This window comes from Zalophus californianus, chromosome 8, assembly GCF_009762305.2.
Source record: "Zalophus californianus isolate mZalCal1 chromosome 8, mZalCal1.pri.v2, whole genome shotgun sequence".
In the NCBI taxonomy this organism is placed as follows: Eukaryota; Metazoa; Chordata; class Mammalia; order Carnivora; family Otariidae; genus Zalophus; species Zalophus californianus.
The window spans coordinates 128,079,384-128,097,621 of record NC_045602.1 but is presented as its reverse complement, the minus strand read 5'-3'; the positions used below and the strand labels follow the sequence as shown (position 1 = coordinate 128,097,621).

At 38.9% G+C, this 18,238-nt stretch overlaps 1 protein-coding gene across 3 annotated transcripts in view; it reads right to left on the bottom strand.

Annotated features, from left to right (window-relative positions):
• CSE1L (chromosome segregation 1 like) overlaps window positions 1-18,238 on the bottom strand; it is a 42,834-nt gene that overhangs the window by 17,763 nt on the left and 6,833 nt on the right. For all 3 annotated transcript variants that reach the window (XM_027621555.1, XM_027621556.1, XM_027621554.1), the window contains 7 exons: window positions 12,049-12,144; window positions 9,014-9,156; window positions 6,512-6,613; window positions 6,288-6,433; window positions 5,554-5,644; window positions 3,720-3,827; window positions 2,238-2,330 (listed from right to left, as the gene is read on the bottom strand). In XM_027621555.1, coding sequence (XP_027477356.1) covers window positions 2,238-2,330; window positions 3,720-3,827; window positions 5,554-5,644; window positions 6,288-6,433; window positions 6,512-6,613; window positions 9,014-9,156; window positions 12,049-12,139 — 774 coding nt within the window. In that variant the 5' untranslated portion in view covers window positions 12,140-12,144. The remainder of the gene's footprint in view (window positions 1-2,237; window positions 2,331-3,719; window positions 3,828-5,553; window positions 5,645-6,287; window positions 6,434-6,511; window positions 6,614-9,013; window positions 9,157-12,048; window positions 12,145-18,238) is intronic.

Genomic DNA, 18,238 nt, shown 5'->3' with positions numbered 1-18,238 from the left:
TACACAATTTATAGTATTGCCTACGGCTGCTTTCATTCAACTACAACCGCAGAGCTGAGTGGCTGCAACAGAGACTGTACAGCCCACAAAGCCAAAAATATTTACCACCTAAACCTTTACAGGAAAAGTCTGCCAACCCCAATCTAAACCATGACAGTCATTTATATAATGGTCTCTACTGTAATGGCAATCCATAAACACCTTTTGAGCTGTACTATGTGCCAAAGAACTCAAATTTAGAAGAGAGAAGAGGTGGTTCCTCAAGGCATAAATGTAAGGGATATTACACAGTGAGAGGACATAAGGTAGTACCTGATTAAATGGGCAAACAGCTCCCTGTAAGAATCCTAGGTGAAAAACTTCCTTTATATAGAAGTGTGAAGACAAGTTTTGTTTTCTGAGGGCATCGTTTTTTTCCTACTGGACTGAAAGAATTACTTCATGGGGGCCGTATCTTTTTTGTTGCTTTTTAGTTGGTAAATCCTAGACAAAATTTGCTGTACACCCATAGAAACAATTCTCTCTCTGCACCCTACTCCCAAAAACTGATTTGAATCACCTGGTCTAATTTTATCTGAAACGGAAGCATTCTTAATATTTTGCTTTTTAAGTTTTTTGTTTCTTGGAAAAAAGATAGATTGTAAGTCTATTAATAAACAAGCAAATGATAACACAAAGTGCTATGATGAAAAGTACATATTATAAAACCCAGACCAGAAACTTTAACACATTACAAAACTTCATAATGTCCCCACGTTCCCATGTTGTACTGACTTTTTAAAAAGAGGCTCCTGGTACAAAGGTTTAAGTTTTCTTAATATTTTCAATGATAGCTTTCTATTTCATAAAATGTTCACAGTGTGAATACTTTTGAGACTTCACTTTCAATCTTGTAAAGAAACAGCATCCTCTAGGGGCGCCTGGGTGGCTCAGTCGTTAAGTGTCTGCCTTCAGCTCAGGTCATGATCCCAGGGTCCTGGGATCTGAGCCTGCATCGGGCTCCCTGCTCTGTGGGAAGCCTGCTTTCCCTCTCTCACTCCCCCTGCTTGTGTTTCCTCTCTCGCTGTGTCTCTCTCTTGTCAAATAAATAAATAAAATCTTAAAAAAAAAAAAAAAAAAGAAATAGCCTCCTCTATAAATTGTGAATCTACCTATGCCAGGGCACAATAAGGATAATTCTGTGTGCTAAAAATAACCAAACATAAACTGAATTTAAATAAAAAATAATTTTTTTAAAGATTGTATTTATTTGACAGAGAGAGAGACAGCAAGAGAGGGAACACAGCAGGGGGAGTGGGAGAGGGAGAAGCAGGCCTCCCGCTGAGCAGGGAGCCCGATGCGGGGCACAATCCCAGGACCCCGAGATCACGACCCGAGCCAAAGGCAGGCGCCTAATGACTGAGCCACCCAGGCATCCCTAAATAAAAAATAATTTAAAAAAATAACAACCAAACATAGAACATCCCACATAATCAAATATTACTTATATTCTTGGATTCTACCTACTAACAGTGCAAGAGTAAAAAAATTTTTAGGAACCAAAATTTAAATGTTCAGTGGAACATACAACTCTCGATCTCTGGGTCCTGAGTTTGAGCCCCATGCTGGGCACAGAGTTTACTTAAAAAATATATAAACAGGAGCGCCTGGGTGGCTCGGTTGGTTGAGCAACTGCCTTTGGCTCGGGTCATGATTCCAGGGTCCTGGGATTGAGCCCCACATCGGGCTCCCTGCTTGGCGGGGAGCCTGCTTCTCCCTCTCCCTCTGCTGCTCCCCCTGCTTGTGCTCTCTGTCAAAGAGATAAAATCTTTTAAATAAATAAAATAAATGCTCTCGGGGCGCCTGGGTGGCTCAGTCGGTTAATCCTCTGCCTTCGGCTCAGGTCATGATCCCAAGGGTCCTGGGATCGAGTCCCACACATCAGGCGGGGAACCTGCTTCTCCCTCTGCCTGCCGCTCCACCTGCTTGTGCTCACTGTCTCTCTGACAAATAAATAAATAAATAAATAAATAAATAAATAAATAAATAAATAAAATCTTTAGAAATATATAAATAAATAAAATAAATGCTCTCAAATAACTATTTCATTTTCTGAAATCTAACTATATTCCAAGGTTTTCAGAGGGTACTCCTCATTTTACATTTTTAAAAACAGATATAATCAAAATCTAATATTATATTTCAAACAATTCTTCAGTTAAAACAGGGATACCTGTGAACCATTTTTAAATACTTACATCAGTTTGTAGAAGCTTATTATCTAATGTCAAGAGGGTATGAAAATTGTTCATCCAAGTTTCCATATTATCTTCAAAAAATTCAGGGAGGTCCTAAAGAATAAACACTGACTTGAGATTTCTGATTAAAAGCAATGTTATTTTAGTAAGCTTTGCCCCCATGCTAAACATTTCCCACATGCCTACAGCCTCAAGTTCACACTCCTCAGCCTGAGCCAATATTAACTATTTAGACCAAAAATTCTTTATTCCAGCCGGGCCTGGCAGCTCAGTAAACCACTGTCTCTTTGGTTTATACACTTTCAACTACAAATGATGCCACCTATTTCCTGTCCCAATCTAAACTCACTTAATTCTTTCAAGGTCCAGCTAAGATTGTATGAAACTCCAGTGCTTACCACTATCTTCCTTTTCCTTTCTCAACTATCGCTTTTGTTGTAAGATGACCACCAATTCAGACTTATTGTCTTACATAGCTACTGATTTCCTGTGCCACAGTACTGCCTTCTTAATGAGGGATAAGCCACCCCAAGGATAAAGATTATGGCTCTTTCTTTGGTCTTCCAGACTATGCCTAACAAGTTATTAACAGCCTCATCCTACCTGATTTCTAGGAAGGAGAATTCAAAAGAAGGTGATATCCTTTAAGTAAAACTTTCTCAAACTGGTGTCCAGCTGAACACTGATGTAAGATATACCATTTTGGGCTGTTCATCTCCTATTCTGCCTATTCCTTTTGAAGAATGCTCTTTCTACCACTCTGAGTGCAATCATTTTATGAGGAGGAAGTCCAGGTACATGGCCCTGGTTATTAGCAGTGAAAAGGCCAGATTGTTCCTCTTGCATCTCAGTATAGTAATCTGCACCATTAAGACCCCTCTTGTCATTCCTGGAACACTGAATCTTAAAGTAATGATTCAAGAGCAAAAAAGAATGGGGGCCACTATCTCAGTAGCAAGACAGTGACCAGGCATTTTCTACTAGAAGTCTATGGCTATGTTTCTTCTGAAATGCCACTGGTTCTTATACCTTCCAAAACCTGGTTTTTTAGTGTTCTGTCTCCCATTCTTCCAATAAAAGCCTTTTTGTATAAGCTAGCCATAGACCTCTAACCAAAATACTCTTCCTCCAGTGTTAATATCCACTTAAATGAATAAAAGAGAAAGGTCTGAGAATATGATCTCTCCGTGTCTTCAATAATACAGTATACAGGGTGACTGTCCAAAACAGTGATTTAGGAAGTAGGGTCCTCTAAATTATTAGACTATAAGAAAATGACACCTTTCCCCATGAAATGTCCTAGAAATATCTCTAGGAAGGACTATAAAATAGAACATTACTCGTAGGCAAAGAATGGGAGGAGAGTCAGAAAAAAACTAATTTCTTTCAGACAAATCAATGCTGGCAAAGAAGTCTTTATTAATTGAAAACCTGTATATTTGACATCAAAGAATCAAAAGCAAGAAATATAACAAAACTTACCTGAAAGTTTAAACTGTAGAACAATTTTGAGATAAGGATCAGGGAAGAAAAAAGAATCCTTAGGGCAGAAGCATCATTTGCATGGGTACTGCAGAGTTCAATAGTGGCCTTAGGAAGGAATTTAGGGGACATGGTTTTAGTGTACTGTAAACTTTAGTGAAACAGACTGAGACTACTTATATCCTCTCTGAAATTTGGCTTTTAAAAAGTATACAGTCACTGAAGAGATTCTGAAAAATATGTTACAATGGTATATATATTTAAATTGTCCATAACAGCACTACTGAAAGTCCAATGTTAATATTTGGACTGGATCCTTCCACTCTCCTTTGAGCATATAAATATATTACAAAACTGTCTTTATATGCTCTCATTAAATGACTCCCCTGGCATCTGAACTGTTTCCAATTATTTGTTATTCTAACTGCAATAAACAGGCTTATCTATAAAACTATGCACACCTCTAATTTTCACACTATGAGAGTCTAGAAATGTATTACCAAAGCAGATCAGTATGCTATGAGCACAGGTTTTGCAAGCCAGATAGACCTGGATATAATGCAGACTCTGTTGCTCATAATGAGCATCACCTTGAGCAAGTAAGTTATTTTACTGAGCCCCAATCTCATGTATAATCTGGAAATAATGCCTGCCTCAGAGAGAGAATATGAGAATGAAGAAATATACATGAAATATCCAGTACCTATGCACACTATGGAAAAGACACTCAACAAATGGTACTCCCTATATTCTGGAGTAAAGAAATATGAATATTAAAGTTTTCTGAATGAAATGCCAAACTCCAGAGAGTACCATTTATAATCCAATGGACAGGACACAAGAGTGTTCATTTCATTGCACTCTGGCTAACACTTTTAACACCAGTAAAAAGAAATAAGAATCTTTACCAACCCAATAGGTAGAAAATATTGATTACATTTTGTCCAATTTTATTTTTTTAGATAAAAATGTACCATTAGTAAGATGTCCTAATGATGAAAAATCCTGTGCACACTACATCTTAGAAAGTCGTGAAAATTACAAAACTTTCCTTTTTGAAAAAAGGAAATGAGCAGCTTTTCCAGAGTTAGCACAACTAGGCTTGAGGCTTGGCTCCTTTTTTATTAGCTGTGTGATACTGAACCTTCTTTCCTTACCTGAAAAAAGAGGTTAAGAATATATCTCTTTCAGGGCCCCTGACTAACTCAGTGGGAAGAGCATGCAAAAAATTGAGGGGGGGGGAACCATCTGGCTGGCTCAGTCAGTGGAGCTTATGACTCTTGAGCTCAGGGTTATAAGTTCGAGCCCCATGGTGGGTATAGAGATTACTTTAAAAAAAAAAAAAAAAAACCTAAAAAAAAAAATTATCTCTTTCAATCTTATAGGAGTCTCACAGAGATAAACATGTTTAAGAAAATAGCCTATGCACTACAAGATGTACAAATATATAAATTAATCTACAATTATATATATAAATTAAACCACATAGTCAAATCAAAATGGGGAGTGAGTCCTTTAGAGACATATACTCAAATACTTGAGTAATAAAATAATATGATGCCTGGGATTTGCTTTTAAACATTCCTACAAAATGAGGGAAAGGGAAGGAAAAAAAAGTAATACTGTTAAACTTGTGTAATAGATACATGAGGGTTCATTAGATTGTCTTCTCTATTTCTGTGTAGGTTTGGAACTTTTCAAAAGCAATGTTGCTCTAAATATTACCTATCAAATAGACTTTCAAAGCATTCTCTTAAACAAAATGTACACAAATAATTAAGCAATTTAAAATATTAAGTAATTTTAAAGTATCACCAAGATGTTATTCCATTACCTTAAACAGATTAGTCAAAGGCAAAGCAAAGGCATCCAGAACAAGTTTAATTTCAGTCCATAACTCATTTGACTTAAATTCATGGCGATATCTAAAAAAATTAAGGTAAAATAGGTAAATTTACAAGTTTCTGTGTACTAACTTTAGGTCTTTAAGGACAGATTAGACCAAAACCCATGGGTAGACAGCTTTCTGAAATTCAAATGGATATCTTGGTTTTCTTTTTAAAGGAATCAAGCACAGTTTATTAAGACCTATTTCACAGTAACAGAGCTAAATGAAATCTTATTCTAAGATTACCAAATTAAAGGAATGACAACAGTCATTAAAATTCCACTGTTTATATAAGCAAAACCATTTGGAAAAAGTATTTTAAAAAACATGAATTTATGAGGGGCACCTGGCAGTCTGTCAGTGGAATATTTGCTGTTTGGATCTTGGGGTCATGAGTCGAGCCCCAGGTTGGTTGTAGAGATTACTTAAAAATAAAATCTTTAGAAAGCACCTCACCTGGGTGGCTCAGTCAGTTAAGCATCCAACTCCTGATTTTGGCTCAGGTCATGATCTCAGGATCGTGAGATCGAGCCCCATATCAGGCTCCCAGCTCAGCAGAGAGTTGCTTTGAGATTCTCTCTCCCTCTCCTTCTGCCCCTCCCCCAACACTCACACTCTACATAAATGAAATCTTAAAAAGAATAAAATCTTTAAAACAAGAAGTATGAATTTATCAATACCTTTTAAATAAAGAATGTGCTGTACGAAGGACTCCATTAATAACATGGAAATCTCCACTCTGAAACCGATTCACCATTTCTGTCAACAAGTCAGGCCATTTCTGAGGGAAATCTTCTCTGCCGATAATGCTAATAGCATCACTTAACTAGGGGGAGAAAAAAGATTAATTAGATGACAGTTCCACAAACAAGGCTCCTCCTTAAACAGTTGGGCCTTACATTACCTGCTTCTGAATTTGCTCTGGGCTGCTAAGCATCAAGTGTACTATGTTGGCTTTAATGGCTACTCGGTCAGCTTCACAAATTTTGTTTGGTTCATCCTCAACCTAAAACAAAACATCAATACCAAGTAACATAAAGTCCATATCTATGACCTTATGGGTTTATAGAGAAAATAGAACCATTTCTTTTTTTTTCTGGTTTTCTAAGAAAAACATAAAGTCAGGGCCTTCCCTCTACACGAATGGGTCACAGATTCCTTTAATAATCTGATGAAAGCATAAACTCTTCTGCAGAAAAATATACATTCCCTGATGCCAATTAAGAATCTCAGTTCTAAACATAAACTTATCAGCACATGTGGTGAAAATCTTTATGGATCTACGCTGCCTAGCCCACATTCATCTTCAAAAGCGTCGATCTGACTCTCACCTTAGGTTAGAGGTCTTTTCAATGAAAACTTCTTGACCATTACCAATTTAAATACATCCAGGACAAATCACTCAAAGAGGTTCTGGAAGTCTCACTAGTTTTACAAATCAAGAGAAAGGAAGAGGGCTAGCATGTCTACAAGTAGAGGGATGGATGTTTAACCATTCTGATTTTCCAGCTGCTTCTTCACTACATGAAGTTAATACCTGACTACATAAGCTTAAAAACAGTATTTACTACTTCTTAAACTATTTCACGAAATGAAGACAAAAGAAGAATTCTAGGGCGCCTGGGTGGCTCAGTTGGTTAAGCAACTGCCTTCGGCTCAGGTCATGATCCTGGAGTCCCGGGATCGAGTCCCGCATCGGGCTCCCTGCTCGGCGAGGGGCCTGCTTCTCCCTCTAACCCTCCCCGCTCTCATGTACTCTCTCTCTCATTCTCACTCTCTCAAAATAAATAAATAAATCTTTAAAAAAAGAAGAAGAAGAATTCTAATAAGTATCTAGGCAGATTTAAAGTTGACATTTTAGAAAAACTGACCAGTTTTGTCAACCTTAATACTTTCTAAATTTCATTACTGCTATCACTTCGAAACAATTCTCATTTTTTTCTTTATCCTAAACCAAGGTTTCCTCAGCCTTAGCATTATTGGCATTCTGGGCCCAAATCTTTGTTATGAGAATGGATTTGTACACTGTAGGATAGTTAGCAGCATCCCTGGTTTCTATCACTAGATGGCAGTAACTCTCCCCTGCCCCTACCTGTGAAAACCAGAATGGCTCCAAAGATCTCTGTGGGCAAAATTACCCCCCATTAAGAACCACTGTCCTAAGGTAGGGAAAATACCTTAATTTCTTAATTTCTAATTTTATACCACTCATTAAACTTGCAGTACAGGGGCGCTTGGGTGTCTCAGTCAGTTAAGTGGCTGCCTTCGGCTCAGGTCATGGTCCCAGGGTCCTGGAATCGAGCCCCTCATCGGGCTCCCTGCTCAGCGGGGAGTCTGCTTCTCCCTCTCCCTCTGCCTGCCACTCCCCCTGCTTGTGCTCTCTCTCTCTCAAACAAATCTTTTTTAAAAAATTTAAATTAAAAAATAAACTTGTACTACAATGCCTTAAAATTAGAATATATTTCTATATCCCTTATCAAAAACTCCAAATCTAAATTATTTTGCATTCTACAAACTTTTAATATATTTAATGCGGTTTTTCTACTGTATTTAATTTTTTTCTCATCCACAAGAGAAATTGCTTCAATTATTCAGTAAGGTTGTGTATCTTCCCACACAATGTCTCTCCAGTTGACAATGCACTAACGTTTAAATTCAACCATAATGGAGTTTGCAAAAGCCAAGTCTCACACTCTAGCAACCTGGTTTAGGAAGTTCAAGTAATCTACATGAACTCAAATGAAACAATAGAACTTTGTGAAAGCATCCTGTTTAATTTTTGCCAAGTCTTTCAGAATTCCTATGTAGACACTCATGTCATCTGTGAACAAAGATAGTTTTAGGTCTTCCTTCCCAGTCAGTAATACCTTTTTACTTCCTCTTCTTACTCCATCAGCAAGGACTTCCGAAAGTACAATGTTGAGAGGACGTGAGAAGAGGGGACATTCTTGCTTTGTACCTGATCTTAGTGAAAAAGCTCCAAGTTTCTCACCATTAAATAGGATATTAGCTCTAAGTTGTTTGTATATAGTCTTTATCAAGTTAAGAAAGTTCTCTTTTATTCCTAGTTTACTGACAGTTTTATCATAGATGGGCGCAGAATCTTGTTAAATGCCTTTTCTGTAGCTACTGATATTATCATGTGATTTTTCTTTTGTCAGTTTATTAACAGGATTACATTAACTGATTTTTGAATGTTGAAGCCGCCTTGCATCCCTGGGATAAATCCCACTTGGTCATGGTGTGTAATTCTTTTTACACCTTTTTAGGTTTGACCTGCTGATGTTTTGCTGAGGGCGGTTCGGTTTAATTTCATCTTTAATCTGTGTCTGAATTTTTCAGGAGCATTACACACAAATCTTACAAACATACAGGTTATCAGACCGTGTGTTCACAAAATACTTACAATTCTCCAGTTTCTTTTAATATAGTTCTTGAATGTTACTGAGGCACAAACTTTGATAACATTATCCTGGGACTTTTCCAGCAATGTTAAAAGCAAAAGTGGGTAGTTCTGATTTCCTTCTACAGATTCAAGAAATTTCTCAGCTGTAAAAGAATTTCCATGTTAGAAGATTTGACATTATAACCAAGCCTTTCCGTTTTGTATCTATGTAGATCTCTAATTAAATGATCAAAAAATCGGGGTGCCTCGGTGGCTCAGTTGGTTAAGCGTCTGCCTCCAGCTCAGGGTGTGATCCCAGGGTCCTGGGATCGAGCCCCACATCGGGATCCCCTACTCAGTGGGGAGCCTGCTTCTCCCTCTCCCTCTGCAGCTCCCCTTGCTTATGGTCTCTCTGTGAAATAAATAAAATCTCTAAATAAACAAAAAAATGAATGAATGAATAAATAAATAAATACAAGGCTCCTGAGTTAGGTAACTTGTCTAAGATCGCACAGCTAGATTTCATCACTGAGAAAGTTTTAGTCCAGTCCTTACTCTATCACACTAGCCCTCAGTTTTCTTCTTGAACTAAACATTTCCAGTATGAGCAAAAAAGTATTTGAAGATTTTACCCACATATTTTCAACTCCTACCACACTTAGGGATAAGAAGTCTCCTAGGTTTAGGGGCGAATGGGTGCCTCAGGCAGTTAAGCGTCTGACTCTTGATTTTGGCTCAGGTCATGATCTCAGGGTCATTAGATAGCCAGGCTCTGAGCTCAGTGGGGAGTCTGCTTGAGATTCTCTGCCCCTCCACCCAGCCCCTATGCACACGCTGCTTCTAAAATAAAGCCCCGCATAGGGCTCCCTGCTCATTGGGAGTCTGCTTCTCCCTCTCCCTCTGTGCTTGCGTGCTCACTCGCTCTCTCTCTCGTAAAATAAATAAAATATATATATATTTTTAAGACCTTATTCATTTGTGAGAGACAGAGAGCACAAGCAGGGGGAGCTGTAGGCAGAGGGAGAAGCAGGCTCCCTGATGAGCAAGGAGCCTGACGCAGGACTCGATCCCTGGACCCTGGGATCATGACCTGAGCAGAAGGCAGATGCTTAACTGACTGACCCACTCAGGCGTCCCTAAATAAAATGTTAAAAAAAAAAAAAAAAAAGAACTCTCCAAAGTTTACTGATCACACAAGTGAAGGTTTATAGCACGTCTTCATAAACTTCATTGAAAAGGTCTGCCATTAGCATCTATTATTTTCTACAATATTATGATTTAATACCTGTCTTCTTTCTGAACTGAGTCCCAAGAGTTTGATAGCCATCCTCAAATCCTCCCTGCTTTGTGTCCATCATGTCTTTCTTAAAAGACGAGGAGGGCTAAACTGAAAAATGTTTTTCAGGAGGGGACTCACTATGGTTTTGTAGGAGTCTGGAAGGCTTTGGTTGTTTCCTCTCAGTGGTTAGCACTGCACACAGGGCAACACACTAGATCCATGATCTGGGGGAAAGCCCATATAGATCGCCAGGTCTCTTTCTTAAATTGTAATCAATATCCTTAAAGAAATCTCATGAGTTTAAGTCGAATTATTTCTTTCTGTGTTCATTTCCTTCAACTTGCTCACAGAATATTCACACAGACATGTTTCTACACACTCAAGGAGCCTCAAAATGTCTTCCAGTTCATCTGGACCAGTCTCATCACAAAACCAAGGGAGCATAGTGGTATCTGTACTACACATTTCAACCTCCAGATCATTTTCTAGAAACACTGAGTCTAGTACCAATCCCTGAGAAATGCTACGTTCCTAACTCATTCATCAATTTATTCCTACAGTCTATCCTGAATTCATAAAACAGTTAACACCCTTGCCTTACAAAGACAAAATTATTAAAAATAGTTTTTAATAGACAGGGTTTGCAGAGGTTTTCTGAGAAAGTCTAAGAAGATTAGAGCCATTAATTTCCCTTCCTCCAAGAACACATTACCTTTTTAAGCACTAATGGGAAAAGCCACAATTCTCCCTCTCAGAAATCACAAACACTATTCTAGAATAGAATGGATGCATTAACATGTTTATAATTCTATTTATTATATATAATATATAACTGCAACACACACACACATCCACTTGTGTCTTTGTGGAGGCGTTCCAAAATCCTCTTTCTGAGCATGCACATTAGTTAAGTTCTGAAGCAGCAGGTTGATACCTAGTTAATATGGCTCACATCGAGAATCATCAACTGGCTACCCATCCACAAGACACATCTGGCCCTCAGAAGGAGGGTTTGCTTGGTTTGCATGGTATTTCAAATTATCATTTAAAAATGAGGACACTTCACAGAAATGTCTTTTATTTTTCCAACAAAGCTGGAAATCTGATCTTGCAAAAGTGGTTTGAATCCCCCAAAGTTAGCTTGTTCTAAAGGCCCTTAACCAAGGCATATAAGTCACATGAAATTACCAATCCTCACTTCACCTGCCTCCCTCATTTTTACCTTCACATTTGAGTCCTTTGGGCATCTGAGTTTACAATTCTAAGCTAGCACAAAAGTTTCTAACAGAAACTGGTCAAATACAGGAGGGAGGAACCCTAGGTCTTAAAATGTATTAATTAAATCAAACCCAACATGGGGATTAAGAGACAGCATCTCATTACCTAGTTTAATTCATTTAATCACTTTTTAAAGCAATTAACTCTCATCTCTGTGCCCTAATTATTATATTTCTAAAACAGGCAGGTGTGGGGATTTTCAGAAAGGTGACGGGACAAAGCATTCTAGACACACTAGTACTTTTTAATCCCAGAAGATGCCAAATAAAGGCTACTTTACTCAAAAAACAAAACCAAACCAAAAACACCCCACATCACCATATGTTACAGCAGCTGTAAGCAGCCAACCACACACTTTACTGGTAGAGAATGAAAAACTATGCCCCAGAATCAAGTGTTAAATCTTTTTTTTTTCAATTTACAAATACAGATAGATTATGCAAAGGTTTTCATCATCTGTCCTTAAAGAATAAATCAAACCACAAAACATTCTCTTTACCTGGACGTCTGATGGCAGGATCAGGATCAAGAGTTTTCTTTAAGTATTCTGTTAGTGTTTGCAAATTTGCATCGCTGAGCTCCATTGCCATAGAACCTAAAACAAAAAATGAGCTTTGATAAATTGGTCACATTGGGATACAATGATTTACATAAAAGAATACTTTTATACCATGGGTCTTCCCCTCTCTGAAAGTCATCCATTTGTTATGTTTTAAGGTATGGGCTATAAGCCTGACTCAGCTGAGGCAAAGTTCCAGAAGATAAGATGGACTTTTCTGAGACAATGGTGAGTTAATTTTGAGATGAAGAAGAAAAACCGTACCACAAAGTCAAAAAGAGGCACAGAAAAACAAAGGTGAAGAACTGATCAAAGTCACCATAAAGTTTATCAGATTTAATGCTAAAAAAAAGGGGGGGGAAACAAGGGGTTTAAAAAAAGACTCACTAGGAACTTTTTTTTGTTAAGGTCCACCATGAGAAATTACAATTTTAAGCAGTAAATAAGGATCCCATAAAGAGTTCTGAGATTAAAGAAACTAGAATAAATTTCTTTGTGTACAACATGCAATCACAAGGATTGACAACAAACCAGATGCTGAGAATCTGTACCTGGGGAGAGAATTCTGGGATTCAGAAGATGACAGCTGTGATTATGATTAAAAAGCAACTTTCGATAAGCAAATAAGATAAGCAAGTGGGTCTACATCAAACTAAAAAGCTTCTGCACAGGGGCACCTGGGTGGCTCAGTTGGTTAAGCGTCTTGCCTTCAGCTCAGGTCATGATCCCAGGGTCCTGCTCAGCAGGGAGCCTGTTTCTCCCTCTCCCTCTGCCACTCCCCCTGCTTGTGCTCTCTCTCTCTCTCTCAAATAAATAAATCAAACCTTAAAAAAAAAGCTTCTGCACAGCAAAGGAAACCATCAACAAAATGAAAAATGTGGCCTATCAATGGGAGCATTATTTGCAAATTATATATCTGATAAGAGGTTAATATCCAAAATATACTAAAAGCCCACACAACTCAAAAAGCAAAAAAATAAAAATTATATATATAAATATATATTTTCTTGTATATATAAATAAAATTTAAAAATGGGCAGAGGATTTGAACATTTTTCTGAGACATACAGATGGCCCACAGGTACATGCAAAGGTTCTCAACATCACTAACCATCAGGGAAATGCAAACCAAAACCACAATGAGACTTCACCTCATTCCTGTTAGAATGGCTGTCATGAAAAAGATAAGAAATAACAAGTGTTGGCAAGGATGTGCAGAAAAGGGAAAGCTTGTGCACTGCTGGTGGGAATGTAAATTGGTGCAGTCACTATGGAAAACTGTGCGGAGGTTCCTCAAAAAATTAAAAATAGAACTACCACATGATCCAGAAATTCCACTTCTGGGGGTACCTGGGTGGCTCAGGTGGTTGAGTGTCGGACTCTTGGTTTTGACTCAGGTCTGGGTCCTCATCTCAGGGTCATGGGATCCAGCCCTGCCTCCAGCTCTGCGCTCAGCTGGGAGTGTGCTTGTTCCTCTCCCTCCACCTCTGCCCTCCCACCCCCCAACTCCTGTTGCTGCATGCACACTCTCTCCCTCTCAATATATAAAATCTTGGGGGCGCCTGGGTGGCTCAGTCGTTAAGCATCTGCCTTCAGCTTGGGTCATGATTCCGAGGTCCTGGGATCGAGCCCCACGTCGGGTTCCCTGCTTTGTGGGGAAGCCTGCTTCTCCCTCTCCCACTCCCCCTGCTTGTGTTCCCTCTCTTGCTGTGTCTCTGTCAAATAGATAAATAAAATCTAAAAAAAAAAAAAAAAAAAAACTTGGGGCGCCTGGGTGGTTCAGTCGTTAAGCGTCTGCCTTCGGCACGGGTCATGATCCCGGGGTCCTGGGACCGAGCCCCATATCAGGCTCCCCTCTCAGGGGGGTGTCTGCTTTGCTCTCTCCCTCTGCAGCTCTACTCGTGCTCTCTCGTTCGCTCTCAATTAGAAATAAACTCCATTTCTGGTATTTATCCAAAGGAAATGAAAGCACAAACTCAAAAAGATATCTGTACCCATACGTTCACCGCAACATTATTTACAACAGTCCAGACATGGAAATAACCTTTATAAATGTTCACCAATGGATAAATGGATAAAAGAAACCAGATATGTGTATATAATGAAATATTATTCAGCCACAAAAATGGGAAATCCCGCCACTTGTGACAAAATGGATAGACTTTTTTTTTTTTAAAGTAGGCTCCGTGCCCAATATGGACTTTTAACTCACAACTCCCCAGATCAAGAGTCACATGCTCTACTGACTGAGCCAGGCATATGCCCCTGGAGGACCTTCAGGGCATTATGCTAAGTGAATTAAGTCAGAGAGAGACAAATACCATAGGATCTCACTCCTATGTAGAATTTAAAATTAAAATAAGGGGCGCCTGGGTGGCTCAGTCGGTTAAGCGTCTGCCTTCGGCTCGGGTCATGATCCCAGGGTCCTGGGATCGAACCCCATGTCGGGCTCCCTGCTCTGCGGGAGCCTGCTTCTCCCTCTCCCTGCCACTCCCCGCTTGTACTCTCTCTCGCTCTCTCTCTCTAATAAATAAATAAAATCTTAAAAAATAAATTAAAACAAAAAACCCCCACACCAGAGCTCACAGATACAGAGAACCAATTGGTGGGGGGTTAGAGGTGCACGAAATGGGTGAAGGAGGTCAAAAGGTACAAAATTCTAGTTATAAAGTAAGTAAGCCATGAGGATATAATGTACAGCATAGTGACTATAGTTAGTAATACAGGGACACCTGGCTGGCTCAGTCAGGGGAGCATGCAACTCTTGATCTTGGGCTATGAGTTCAAGCCTCACTTTGGGTACAGAAATTACTATAAATAAACAAACAAACAAATTATACTGTATTACGGGGCACCTGGCTGGCTCAGTCAGTAGAATATGCAACTCTTGATGATCTCGGGGTCGTGAGTTCAAGCCCCATGTTGGGTGTGGAGCCTACTTTTAAAAAAAAAGTTCTGATGACAAAAAAAAAAAAAATCTGTAATTATGTGTAGTGATGGATACTAACTAGACTTACTGTGATCATTTCATAATATATACAATTATTATGTTGTACACCCAAACCTAATGGTAATATGTCAATTATATCTCTATATCTCAGTAAAGAAGCAACTACTTTAATATTCAAAGCTTAAACAACACCAAACATAAATCACAGAATACACTGCCATTGACCAAAAAATTCACATCTAATATATTACAAATTAAAAGCTAAACGTAAGTGACAAAATAAAGCTAAGAAACACAGAATAGCACATATGTATAAATTACAAGAGTGCACGCACACATCATTCCCCATAAACAAAAAAGCTTGAGAACTCTATAAAATAGGACATTGTGATCTCCGAGTTCTTGGTGAGTAGATAAAATTAAATGCAAAACAACAGAACTTTCTGGGGACAATAAAAATGGTCTAAAACCATGATGTGAGTATGGTGATGGATGCACAACTGTGTAAAATTAATGACACTCACCAAAAAGTACACTTAAAATGAATTCACAGTAAGTTATAGTTCAATAAAGCTAATTTTTTTAAAACTGCACTTTTTTTCAGAGAAAGAAAAGGTGGGGGAGAGGGAGAGAGAGAATCTTAAGCATGCACCACGCCCAGCACAAGGTGAAACAGGGCTTGATCTCATGACCCTGAGATCATGACCTAAACCAAAACAAGAGTCAGGAGCTTAACGGAACCAAGCCACCCAGGCGCCCCTAAAACTGCACTAGCTCCCAGGGAACCCAGGGAAATATAGCCTTCTCAGGGCAACCATGCACCAAACTCAATCTGGGGCTTCTATGACAAGAAAAAAACAAGTATGTAATAATTTTTGTAAAATGTAATAAAGCTAAGTGGAAAAAGCTCAAATATACAATTCAAATTATGTGAAAAATATTTAGGGGCACCAGGCTGGTTCAGTTGGTACAGCATGCAACTCTTGATCTTGAGAGTTTTAAGTTCAAGCCCCACACTGGGTACAGAGGTTACTTAAAAACAAAATCTTAAAAAAAATTTACACATACCACACTATATAGAAAAACTAAAAATACACTCCAAAATGTAAACAGCAGTAATGTCCATGCGATGAACAATGGACATTTTTGTTCTTTTCATATTCTTCTAGATTCTCCTAATATCCCACAACTACTATATGTATCACACTTGCAATCAGAAAGTTATTAAAATTTTATTTTTTTTTTAAGATTTTATTTATTTGAGAGAGTGAGAGAGCGAGCACAAGCCGGAGGGGAGAGGCAGAGGGAGAAGCCCACTCCCCAATGAGCAGGGAGCCTGGGTGCAGGGCTCGATCCCAGGACTCTGGAATCATGACCTGAGCTGAAGGCAGACACAACCAACTGAGCCACCAAGGTACCCTTTATTGTATTCTTAAAATGATTCTGTCAAAGGTAATTAAATTCAGGCTCTCAAAGGAGCTTACATATTAGTTGGAAGACAAGACACTTCAACTGCGATGCCAACTACAGACCCATAATCCCTTTCCTGCAGTTCTGAAATCCAAAAGTCTAAAACTGAAAGTTGTTGTTGTGGTTTTTTTTTTTAAGCAGTCTCCACGCTCAGCATGGAGCCCAATGCTGGGCTTGAACTCATAACCCTGAGCTGAGATCAAGAGTAGACTGAGCCACCCAGGTGCCCCTGAAAGGTTTGGTTTTTTTTTAAAGTTTGTAACAAACTCGTTCGGCAGCAAAACCTGGCCCAAACTGCCTGAGGCTATAAATAAGGTATCTCACTTAGTATATAAATTTGTTTTATTTAAGAAATAGTAATGTGTTTGATTGCAGAGTGCTACCCCACACCCCTCAGGAATGTTGCATCCAAAAAGAAACCCTGAAACACATTTGTTCTCCGGAGTAGAGGTGCCAAATGAATCACAGACAGTAACTTAAGCTAGGAAGTTAATAAGCGAGTCACTTGGCCTACATTTACATGTGGGCCCAGATGTCCAAGAGGCTGTCTTTAGCTAACTTGAAAGATACATAGAAGGGCGCCTGGGTGGCTCAGTCAGTTAAGCAACTGCCATCAGCTCAGGTCATGATCCTGGAGTCAAGGGATCGAGCCCCACGTTGGGCTCCCTGCTCAGCAAGGAGTCTGCTTCTCCCTCTTCCTGTCCCCCTCCCACTTCCCTCACTCTCGCTCTCTCTCTCAAAACAAATGAATAAAATATTACAAATAAAAAAGAGGAAAGATACACAGAACTGAAAAGGCAAAGTAGAATGAAGACCCATCCCATACAAGAACTAGTGTGAGCAAAGTTAACAGACAGGAAGAGTACATACCTCCTTTGGAGAATAAAGGAATTGGAGGCTAAGATCGGATCATATAGTTCCTCAGTATTTAGCTGAAGTTTCATGATTTAATGTACAATAGGAAGTCACTAAAGGTTTTTTGAAATGAGTCAAAACTTAATGAAAGTGGAGTATATGAACTTTGGGCTGGCAATGTTTCCAGAATGGAGTTGAGAAGAACAAATGAAGGTGTGTTAGGACACTTTTTTTTTTAAATGGGGGAAGGGCACAATGACAGATGTTTTGCATGGTTTACATCATTTCATATAATAACCATTTTATACACAAGGAGACTTAGAGAGATTAACTAACTTGCCCCAAGTCACACATAGTTAATAAAAATTAGATTCAATAGATCAGTCTGACTCTATAAGGTCTACTCTCTTCCTACTAACCAAGGCTATCTCTCAGGGGGAAATAATAATGACAGGGGACTGAACTAGAGTGGAAACACCGGGGATAGCAATAGGAAGGTCATCTTGGGGGCGGGTTAGCTAATGCTATAGATAAGGGCGATAGCTAATACTATGCTTGTGCAGCATCCCTCCACAGCCAGAAACTACAAACTTTTAAGGAGAATGATTTGTTTGAAACTATCCGTATTCTCATTAGTCTTTTCCTTTAACTGGAAGATGTTTTTATCATAAGGGAAGCCAATATTCTTATTTAATAGATTCCTCCACCTATCCATTCACTTCCTTTGACGCAGTGCAAACCACTCTATGGCATGAATATCAAGTACCACTCAAACATACACACAATTTATTGAGAGGCTACCCTTTCTGGGTTTTATATCAAAACTTTGGAAAATGCAGGGGTGCCTGGCTGGCA